The sequence below is a fragment of the Rhinolophus ferrumequinum genome, chromosome 13 (assembly GCF_004115265.2).
Source record: "Rhinolophus ferrumequinum isolate MPI-CBG mRhiFer1 chromosome 13, mRhiFer1_v1.p, whole genome shotgun sequence".
Classification (NCBI taxonomy): Eukaryota; Metazoa; Chordata; class Mammalia; order Chiroptera; family Rhinolophidae; genus Rhinolophus; species Rhinolophus ferrumequinum.
In genome coordinates, this window is record NC_046296.1 from 46,791,302 (window position 1) to 46,802,896 (window position 11,595).

The following is an 11,595-nucleotide window of genomic DNA, read 5'->3' on the forward strand; positions in this document are numbered from 1 at the left end:
CAAACTTGTTTCTCTGGCTTCTAGGTGATTTACCTGGAGGCAGGCAGCCAAACCAAGAAAAAGGCCATTTAAGATGTTGCAAAGGCACAGGAAGACTCACCAAATGAATGGAAACAGGAAAGGGACTTGTGACCTCTCAGGGAACAGAAAGCACGTAAGACTGGGAGAAAGCAGAGAAAACCTTAGGTATCTCTGGCTATATGTGATTTTTTAAAAAGCACTTAGCCAAAAATTTTTTTAAAAATAAGAAAGTCAGGATTTAATAACAATCTGAATGATGGTGAAAAAAAGTTCAAATGTATGTGTCACATGATTCACAAGACCCAGCACTTCACATTATTTAACTTTTCAGAAAATATTTTTTCTTCAGTATTCTTTCTATGGAGAGGATTGTTCATCCATTTATCCAACGTACGTTTATTGAGAGCCTACTATGGGCTGGCGTGCCTTACAAATCTGAGCCACAAGTTGGAAGGGGTCTATTTCTGCCCTGATTTCTCTAACTCACTTTGTGAACTTCAGTTAAAACCATGATTTCCTCCACCACCACCACCACAAAGTCAGTAACGGAATTAACACAAATAAAAATTACTTCAAGTTGGCAAATAGAGCAATGTAATTTGTATTTAAATTATGTCACCGAAAGCAGGTAAATTAGTCATGATAATATTTCTATACTATGCAATATGTTTTCTCAGTGGAGCCAATTAAATAAGTTTTTCTAAAGAGTTTTCATTAACAGATACAACCAGTAGGGGTCATTTTAGTGCAAAAATTGCAGCAAAAGAGACTTCAACTTGTATGAAATACATTAATTCCTATTCACGTTAGTTATGATAATCATGCTTCACAGCGTGAAGCTCTGAATGAAAATGGAAACTGAGGTAAACACTGGCCATCGAGAAATTTCTTGCAACAGAAAAACAAAAGAGAAAAGTCAGCACCTTCTAGGTAATGACTGACATGAAAAGAGTCCTCTAATTCTTAAAAAGGAAGAAAAAAGGTTGCTCACTTAAGCTGTTTTTCATAAATCTTGTAGTGAAGTGAAAATACTGGAAAATTTAGACACACTATTGAGAATATCTGTCTAAATCCAACCATTATATTATGCCAGGTGACACTGTCCTTCTTACTTTGGTTTCATGGAATCAGAATGCAACTTGACTGCTGCTTTTAGAATTCTAAAATAAAATAAAATAAAATGCTCTGAGCACACAATTTTGGTAGCTGAAAACAGGCCTGCTAAGTGAAAAGTGTTGCTGGAAACATTGATTCAGATATAATCGTGGCAACAAATACTTCCAAGCATTTTTAAGGCTAATACCAAGTGCATGGGGTGTTATCAGAAGAAAGGAAGCTATGAGGGATCGCATCATTTCAGAGGAATGAAAAGCTCACCAACCAACTGCCAAAACATCTCTATACTGTGACACGGGGCTATTGTTGCCAAAACACTTGATTACTGTGACTGTTTCCTGGGTCCACATTACCTTCACCAGAAATATATCACGAAGAAAGAGAACAAGGGTTAAAGTCTTTAGAACCTCCAAAAGTCCTTCTCAGAGCACAGCACTTTCCACTGCATTTAACCTTGTTTCAGGTTGCTTGTTCTTTTTAGATTTATGGGAGGCTGGTTTAAGTAAATTGTATACTCCAAGCGGCACGGTTCAAAGCTGCATCTTTTAGTCCAAGTCACTCAGAATTACTGAAGTCAAACACATGAAACTGTAGCAGAATTTATCTCCTGGGTATTTTTCCTGCCGTGAAAAATAAGCGTTATAAAATGGGCTTTGTATGTCCGGCCAATGAGCTCTTCTAACCCGGTGTCCTAAGGTGCAGCAGTACAGGTCTCTTCTCTCTGAGAAGAGTTCCCTTCACTCATTACTGCCCACTAGCTTCCAAACCAGAAAGGTCTCCCTGATTTTCCAGGACTGTCCAAACTCTAGAAACTACAGGTATAAATACGTATGTACTTAGGTGTATCTAAAGAAAATCGCAGAATGGAAGCCTTTTAAAATAGACCCATTTTACTCTTAAAGCTGCTACTCTCTCTGCAGCATCCCAGCACAATAAACACATACATACTTAAGGATGCTTCAGAATAAACCCTTCCTTCCCTGTTAGAGACGCTGGCTGTGAGCAGTAAGGAAGGGAAGAGGGCAGAGGGCGCCTGTCCCTCTTCTCGCCTCTACTCCAGAGGTAAGGCTGTTGCTCCTCTGCTCACTACATACGTATACCAGGAAGCCCCGGAACGCATCATCGCCCCAACGTCAGCCCAAACAGGGATCCCACTTTTTCACTGGTGTTCACGAGTCCTGTCTATTAGCCAGATGAAAAGAACTCACTGCCTCTGTCTAGACCCCAAAGCAGATGCGGCAATCGGAGGCTGAGGCAGGCGGGCCGGCTTTAAGGCCAACACCCTCCCCCAGTGGTTCTCCCAACGAGGGGAGGCTCCACTAATCTAATCTCTCTCTCCCTCCATCAGTCTCGACACCGCGGTGCACAATGCTTAGTGGAGAAACCAGCAGAACAATCCTCGCTGTCAAACAAACAAAAAAGAAGGAACCGGCAACGCGATTGGAAACAGGCGGATACCTGATCTTAAAAAGCAGCCACTAATAATAGAAACAACTTTTCACTCCCAGGTGCAAGCCCCCTCCCCCCTCCATTCAGGAGAGAAAGCCTTTGACCGTTTTCAATAGGCAAATAAATGAGTAACCACCGTATGTAACTTCCCCTGGGCTGACATATTCCGGAGCTGAAACTGATTTATATGCGAAGGAGGAGGAAGGGGGTGAAGAGCGCAAGGAAAAAATAATAAAAGAGTCACAGGGAGTGGGAGCTGCAGACACGTCTCCTCCGCCAACAGAGAATTTCGCGGACGGTGTGCGGCACTTGGTTCCACACTGCGCTAGTGTGGGGTAGGTGGCAGGGGTCGGACTCCCCAAGGGGCTCGCGACAGCCCTCGCAGTGCCCTGCCCGCGGCGCCCGCACCTCGGGGAGCAGGGCCGGGCCACCCCACCCCACCCACCCCAAGCCCGAATGGGCACACGTGTGCCAGTCTGTACGCGGCCAGGGAGTGATCTCCCCACTCGCCAGCCCCCACCCACAAAATCCAACCTCGCCCGGGCCGGCCAAGCTTGGGGAGTGGGGGGCCCAGGCCGTAAGCGGCAATGAAGGGACGCGGGGCTCCCTTCCGGGGGCGACGACCGCCCCTTCTCCCGGGGAGCCCTCTCTTCTTGGGATAGTCTCCGCCAAACTTTGTTCGGCGCAGCTAGCGCGGAGGGGGTGGCGCGGGCCAGGTGGGAGGGGGCCCGCGGCGGGCGGCCGTACCTTCGCAGACGCCCACTTCATATTCGGTGATGGAGTCGCCATTGAGCGGGGGGCGGATGACACAGCGCAGCCCCCGGTCGCAAGCTCCGTGGAGCCCGTAGGCGCCGCCGCAGCTCTCGTTCCTCTGGCGGGCGCACATGTAGCAGCAGCTGCAGACGCCCTGCACGATGCTCCCGGGGCAGCTCCTGGGCTCTTCGCACTTGGACTCGTCGCAGGGCAGGCAGACCAGCGCCCGGGTGCCGGAGCGCGCCAGCAGCAGCAGCAGCCCCAGCAGCGAGACCAGGAGGTGCCCGCAGCCGGCCAGCCCCCTGCCCCCCGCCACCAAGTACATCCTCCTGCGCCGCCGCCTCCTCCTCGCAGCCGGGCTGGGAGCGGAGCGGGCGCCCTCCCCTGTGCGGGGCACACGCACCGCCGCCGCCGCACCCGCAGCCCGCGGTCCTCGCCGCCCCCCTCGGGGCCCCCGGGGCGCGCCTCCCCTCGCGGGGCGAGGCCCCCGCCCCCCGTGCGGGCCGCGTCGACCCCGAGCCCACTAGCGTTGGCGCCAGCGGTGGCTTCCCTTCCTCCTCCTCCTCCCGGGAGGGAGGGAAAAAAAGAAAAAAAGTTTCCTCCCGGCAGCTCCGGTTTAACCCAAACTTCTGGCGGCGGCGGCGCTCGGCTCCAGCCCTGGCTGGCGGCGCCTCCTTCCTCTCCTCCTCCGCGGCGCTGGCGGCGGCGGCGCAGCCTCCGGGCCGGTCCCCGCCTCCGGAGCAGTCGAGTGGGCGCGGTGGCGCAGCAGAAGGTCCGCGGTGTCCGCTCCGCGCGCCCCGCTCGCCTCACTCCTGCGCGGCTCCTCCGGGCGCTTGTTTATGGCTGGAGCCTCCGCCGCTTGGGCTGCGCCCTCCCCCATCCTACCTCATCCCCCCCAACCCTCACCCCCCCCGCACCGCGCGCCGCTCATTGGCTGCCCCCCCACCCCTCCCGGTCCGGCCGGCCCCCTCCCCCTCCTCCCGCCTCCCTCCCGGGCGGCCGGGCCCTTCCTCCCTCTCTCGCGTGCCTCCTCCTCCTCCCCTTCCTCCGCCTCCTCCGGGAGCCCCGCGCACCGAGCCGGCCTTGCGGCGGAGCCTTTGCGCGCCTCTCTCCGCGGGCGTGCTGCGGTCCGGGGTTTGGGGCGCACCCGGGGAGCCGCTAGAGCGCAGCGTCCCGAGCGCCCGCTAGTACCGTGGCCACCGTGGCCGGCCTGGGAGCCCCGAAGGCGAGACCTCTCGGGTCAGTTTTAAGTTCAGAGACTGGCGGGGAACCCCGAAACTCGGGGCCGAGGGGATTGCTGCAGGCTGGGCTGGGGCATCCGCCGGATCGAACCCCGGGAAAGGGAAGCATGCATGGAACCTCCGCAAACTGGATGAGAATCCATCTTCCACTCGAGCTGGGAATAGACTTTGTAGAAGATATTATGTAATGGAGTCTCGGGAAGCTCGAGACGCCTCCAGCGAAGCTGCTGGTGAATTAATTAAGTGTTTTAAACGGTGTAGGTAAATATTCCGCGGGGGGTGGGGAGCACTGTTGGGGCTGCTGTAGCTTGAGTTGAATTTTAACTGTCCACATCCTGAATGTTTTGTCGCTGTGCTGTCTGTGCTGAGGTGCTATATTATGGGAGGGGGAAAAGGGGGGAAGGGAAAGTAACAGAGCTGAATTTTTCTCCCATGAGTAAGTCTGAATACTGGATTATCACAAGTCTTGACATGACTAGACCCGTATATCTCATGCATCATTTTAATGCCGTCTGACATTGCCCTTTTTTTCCCCAAGCTCATGGACAAAAGTGGTGGGTTTTAATTTTTCCATTTATTGTGAATGTCTTAATAAAGAAGATGTATGGTTAATACTCTGTGATAAACCAGGTGTTTTAAAAAAATGAAAAAGCAAAAGAAGTGATGCAAAATGCATCATATGGCGATTGTTTCTCTTCTGTGGTTGTAGGTACTCGCAATGATCTATCCGCTCTGTAGTGGCCCACCATTCACAGGATGTGTACCAGAGTCAATAAAATTAGTGAATTAACAAAAAGTGACTTGGATCAGTGTGGGAAAAAAACAATCAGGTCCTGTGGCAGGTGTGAGGTGGGAATGGCCAGCCGACCTTCTGATCCAAAATGGTCCGACTGCAGAAAGGTGGCAGCCAAGTGGATCCTGAAAATCATGACTAATGAACCAAAAATTAATAACATGGCAGTGTAAGGAGAAAGGAAACAAAGATGCCTTTGAAATCCTCTGTTTGCAGAACAAATTTATACGTATTATAAATATTTTGGTTTAACTACTCTAATCCTGAACGGAAAAGCCAAAGTTAACCAGTGGAATATTCCCCAGTCACTGGCGGCAGAAATCTAAACATTTCTCCAATCACATTTCTTTGTCCTGAGGAGGGAGAGGAGTTTATTAATGGTCACTGATTATCACAGGGTAATAGAGATGTTCAAGAGTGGAAAAGGGAGAGTGAGCATCCTGTTTTCTAGAAGGTAAGCCCTTCTAGAGCTGTTAGGATGACTCGTTTCTAGAGATGTTGTACAGACAATTCCTGCAATTGTGTAGGTCAAGTTAGATGATCTCCAAAGGACCCCATACCCTAAGGTTCTAAAGTTAAGTATTAAGTGGTAAAATCATTTAAAATATGTTAGATTTTTCTATTAGGAAAATTCAAGAAAAATAAGACACACAACATTGTTAAAGATGATTGTTTCTCCAACCCCAACTAGGCAGCAGCACTTCACTGGGATTTGCCAACAAACTGTCATCATTGTGGTGTGATAAAAGGCCCTTTGCACTCTTGCAGAAGAGGCTATCTATATTTCTGTTCAAATGCAAGTATAAAGACATTAAAATGTAGGACAAACAGGGAAAACCAAGATGAGGTGATGGAAGAAAATGCAGAAGTGAGAAAGCTACTTTCATTTGAAAAAAAGGAATAATCATTGTCAAGGTCTTGCTTTTTTGTTTATTTAGTTTATTTTTTAAGGCAACATATTAAGGGTTGGGGAAAGCTAGAGATTGAACACAGGCCAGAGGCAATATGGAGATCACTATCCATCCTTCCTGAGATTCCAGAGGTAGAACCACCTGGAGGGTAGATAACAGGTGACTTCTTGTTGGAATTGAAGCCATACTTAGAAAGGACTACAGAGTCTTAAGATTTAAGATGGATGTATCAGCTCAGAAAATTAAAAGTTACAAGTGGTCCTTTGTCATAGAATAGTCAGAGAGGCAAAGGAGAGAACAAGAATAGTTAGTTGAAGCCTGTAACCAGTGGCAAATAAGAAATCTGCAAGGGTCCGGGAGCTTCTCAGAAACCAGAGTATGAACCAGGAGCTCAGTTACAAGATAGCGGTGTCTTCCTGGGATAGTACTACAAGGTGGCCAGAAGCCAAGGGGATGGGATTGATGTTCAAACACAGAAGGATTCCCTCATCTTTAGAGACCAGACTAAGGCTACAGAAGAGAAATTGGGTGGGCCCAACATGGTGACAATTGGGGGTCAAGGAGAAAGTGGGCTGGGAGAGATTACACAGACCCTGAAAGGCATGTACAAATGTAAGACTGTCACACATGGAACATGGTTTACTGCCTCTTCCTCTAGGAAAGATCTTGAGCTTATTCCCTTATCTATTCCACAGCATTTTGTAAGTGCCTTTGTAGGATTTATCATGTTGTGTTATAAATCTTTCTCTAAATAGCTCTGAACTCGATTACATGGACAGCTCGTTGGAGGAGTCATGATCTATAAGAATCCATGCATGCATGAGTGAGTTGTAAAAGGAGAGAGGGAAGAATTACAGACCATAAGGTATTTTGAACATCCTTGTTTGTGGCCCTTCTATTTTGGTTTTAGTAAATACCTCTAAAATAAGCACTTGACAGTATGGTTGGGGCAGGAAGGAGTCTTCCAAACTGGAAAACAAAGCAAAAACAAAACAAAAAAGAATCCCACAGGTGGGAAAGGAAAGAGAATTAGAATATGCTTCTGATGGAGGTCTGGAAGAAGAGACAGTCTGCCCTCTATTGGCCGTTGGGGGGGGTTGGATGGGAGGGGTTTTGCTACATTGTTGAAAATGTCTGAACAGCAAAGTGCCCAGCTGGGGCCTAGCAGACAGTGGAAATGAGTGGGCAGTATTCAGAACTCTAGTGTTAGAGCCCTCCTCCCGGATGCAGTGTCTAGTCAGCCTCTCTACTACTCTAGTCACACTCCGGGATGTGTATGCTCTTTGTTTTCTCTTCCTGAAAAGAAAAAATCTAGAAGTTGCCTTTTGCATCTGATGTACACACTCTTAGTGGAGTTGCACTAGAGTAAAAGTCTCATTATTTTATAATGATGTTGCATGCATACTAGAAAGATCTAGGAAGAGAGCAGGGAACTTGTCTAGCTCCTTTCGTTCTCATCCCCCCATGTCTCTGGTCTCCTCAGCTCTAATCACTTAAACATGGGTTCTCACTTAGTCTAGGCTTGGACCATTTCAGTGATGTAAGGGGACACCTAATTTGGGGGCTCGGCCATCTCGTCTTGAGCTGTGGATCTGGTACGTGGGCTGTGTTATCAGCACCTACTGCCTCATTTTACTAAGGAAGTTCCTGTTTTATCTACCTTGCCTGTGTATGGCAGCTGCTCCAGAACTACTAGAAGAGTAGTAAGTCAGATTGTTTTGGCTGTTTTGGGTCTCTTGCATTCCCGTATACATTTTAGGATCAGCTTGTCAATTTCTATGAATAGTCAGCTGGTATTTTGATAGGGATTCCATTTAATCTGTAGGTGAGTTTGGGTAGTACTGCCATTTTAACAATATTAAGCTTTCCAATCCATGATCATTTTCTTTCCATTTATTAAGGTTTGACCTAGATATTCTCTTTACCTCCCCCACCATCTCCTCTCTCCCTCTCTTCCCCTTCTCCTTCCCTCCCCTCACAAGTTTGAAAAAGGTGTTTATCCTTTCTGAATGTGTTTCCCCCTTTGTAAAATGTGTAAAATGGAGACAAGAATACTAACCACGCGGGGTATTGTGTGGTTAAAATGGTTGTTCTCCTTTTCTATTGTTACTTTTAGAGTTCTTTTAATTGAGTGTCTCTTCAAGTTTTATGCCTGAGCTGGAATTCCTGCTATGTGATATCTCAACACCTATTACTATGAAAGATCTGCCTGGCCAGGTATTTGGGTTTGGGATTTTTGGTTTTTTTTTTTTTTTCCTTTTTACGATCTTCCTGTTGATCTCACTTTGGCAATCTGTCTAGTCTTCAGGTTGTAGTCTTTGTGAACATTCCAGTCTAAGACTTATTTTAAAAGGTATTTGTTAAAATAATAATAATAATAATAGCAGCTAAGCTTTATAGAGTTTCTTACCAATAAACACTTCACATGGGTTATTTTAATCTGCAGAATAGCCCTAGAAGGCCAATGTCTTATGTTATCTCCAATGCCTTGTATTATGTCCATTTTGTAGTTGAGAAATCTGAGGCACAGAAGGTTGGGTGATTTGCAAGGACTCAGAGCGATGAGGATGACGATCAGGTTTAAAAACCAGTCCTATTCTGCCTTGAGAACCTGTATATTTCACAGCCTCATGCACTAAGTTTGGTAATGGTGAGTTGCTTTTCTTCTCAATCTTGTTGCTTTTTGTGGACCTAATTTAAAATTGTTAACATCTGTGACAATATCGTGCCTTCTTTACTAACTTTCATATGAAAAGTTAAAATAGTGATTAGCACTTTCTCAAAATGGAAATAGCGCCAATGTTTTCTTAATTACTGAATAACAAATATTTATGTAGAGTTTACTATGTGCATATACTAATTACCTGGGTATATTACCACATCTAATCCTTACTATGACATGATGAGGTAGGTACATAATTACCTGCATTTTAGAGGGGGAGAACCAAAGACACAGAAAGAGTAAGTCGTGTGCCCAATGTCACTGTTCTTTGGAAGGAGAAAGGATTCAAACCCAGGCAGTATGGCTCCAGAATCCACATTATGTGATGCTACTCCTAATACGTTGTATATCCTTTGCAAATTCATGCTCATTAGGGGGGAAATGAGAAAAATACAAACAAGTTTAAAGAAAGAAAGAAAAATAAAAATGATCACCCAAAATCCCACCATTGAGATGTTAACCACTAATGACTTTTGTTGTACATTCTTTAAAGCTTATTGTCCCCTGGATAGTATAAAATATAAAATGGGATGTGCATCCTAGTTTATAATTGCTTTTCAACTTATCTATATAAATGGCATATTTATCTTTAGGATCAATAATTGCATCCTTTATACCACTGAATACTCTTCTGTTGACGGAGTATACCATATTGTATTTATTAATGCTATATTAATACACCTTTACCATGTTTTTGTTTGTTTTATATTTTCACTATTATAAACAAAGCTGCAATGCATTACCATTTAGCCAGAGTTTTAAACACTTGTTCAATGATTTTTTTTTTGTAAATTTCTAAAGTGGAATTGTTAGCTGTTGGTGAAAAAGTCTGCCTATTTTTTTTTTTTACATGCATTGCCAGATTGCCTTCCAGAAGGATTTATCTGCACACATTCCCTCAAACACTTCTCCCTAGTGAGAACGCCCTTCCGATAGAGAATCATGCTCCTGTTGCTTGAAAAGCACCTTACATTGTAAAGCTTTCTTTTTTTTTGTAACTTTCAGAAATTATGTTCGTATTCATTATTTCATTAGATTCTTAAAAATGTTCAACATTTGGAGGTTTTAGCTATGACTCCTCAAACATTTTAACCTTACAAATTACCAAATCATGTAACCTGGCAAATTGTATGCAGTATGATTTTAAGGAAAAGTGTTATGTCCTCAATTAAAAATATCCCCCGAGGAAGTAGTGCTTTTATAAAACTGTAACTAATAAAAGGGAATAAGTGATTGAGTCTGCTCAAAAGGTGAAGCTATTTTAGTTGCTATTCTGTGCTTGCAGGCACTCTTCTGGACTGCTGGGAAAAGCAAGTGTAAAAAATTGAGAAGAGAGGACCCAATCCTGCAATAAGCAAGGAGGAGGAATGTCCACTTACTGCAGTGCTACCCACCCCTCTATCTTCTCTGTCTACCCAGCTTTCTGTTCTACTGCATGGTTTTAATAGTCTGAAGATTCATAGATCTAAATTGCAGACACTTTCGCCCTAATTTCCATGGCATCTATGTTAAGAAATGCAATTACATTTATTTTAAAAATGATGGTATTATTCAAAACATTCTTATAATGTTTATTTTGGAATTGCCTTGTGTAGTCGCATGAGAAAATAGCCTCATTATTTAATCACCATATCTGACTGAATGTATTAACTCAAATAGATTATATTCTTCATTCACCAGACTTGACTCTAACTTACTTTTTATAATCTCTTTCAAATTGATCCTCAAAGGACAGAGATAGGGTAATGTTCATTAGAATTCTGATGTTTTTATATTCTTATCCTGTATTTCACACAGCTCTTTTGTCACTGAAGTGAGAATTCATTACCTACTTTCTGGGAGGAAATGGTAGTGATCACCAATATCTATGTTCCTTCTGTTCATTCTGGACACACAACTAGATGACACTTACCAGCTTCCTTGCAGTTGGATGGTGCCATGGAATGTGGATGAAAGTGATGGAGACCTTGTATAGGCTGTCTTCTAAAACCTGTGCAAAATCCTGCACATTTTTTTATTGTCTCTCTACTGGCCAGCTGCAGAGCATACCACAGAGGACTCTGAGGCCCTAGAAGAATTTTGAATCACGAAATAGATAGACCCTAGGTTCCTGAATAACTGCACAACACATTCACATACGCCTCACTGAATCTCAGTGAGATTTGAGTGAAGAATGAATCTTTACTGGGATAAATCACTGAGCTTTGGAGCTTGTTTGTTATAGCAGTTAGCCTATTCTAACAAACTATTTTAGCTTAAACAGAAATCACATTAACTCTGTAGTCAGGCCCTAGCTATTATTATATGTTCTCAGACAGAATGCAGTTTTGCCATGCACTGATAACTAAACTGCATTTGTTTGTTGAGTATGTCACGAGTGTGTGATGATTAGGTTACCAATCCTGGCATTTAAAATATTTTCAATTTTATAACATTCCAAGAAGACCTTAGCATTTTGCTAACAATGATTAGTGACAGTTAAAACAAGAAATATCAAAACTTTCCGCTTACTCAAATGAGAGCTTAGCCATCTACATTATAGTATCCAGTGAGGTTTATTCCCTGAACCTCCTCTCTCTCAGACCGTCT

General features: G+C 44.8%; 1 protein-coding gene and 1 long non-coding RNA gene across 3 annotated transcripts in view; one reads left to right on the plus strand and one right to left on the minus strand.

Moving 5' to 3' along the window:
• Positions 1 to 4,008, minus strand: part of CRIM1 (cysteine rich transmembrane BMP regulator 1) — a 182,464-nt gene extending 178,456 nt beyond the window's left edge. Inside the window, exon 1 of one of the 2 annotated variants that reach the window (XM_033124311.1) lies at positions 3,334 to 4,008. In XM_033124311.1, coding sequence (XP_032980202.1) covers positions 3,334 to 3,664 — 331 coding nt within the window. In that variant the 5' untranslated portion in view covers positions 3,665 to 4,008. The remainder of the gene's footprint in view (positions 1 to 3,333) is intronic. The other variant, XM_033124312.1, reaches the window with a different exon arrangement.
• A 357-nt stretch (positions 4,009 to 4,365) lies between these two features.
• Positions 4,366 to 10,725, plus strand: LOC117033135 (uncharacterized). Its single transcript, XR_004424843.1, has 4 exons — positions 4,366 to 4,578; positions 8,401 to 8,501; positions 8,795 to 8,934; positions 10,292 to 10,725. It is a non-coding gene; the product is annotated as an uncharacterized LOC117033135 (long non-coding RNA).
• The last annotated feature ends 870 nt before the right edge of the window (positions 10,726 to 11,595 follow it).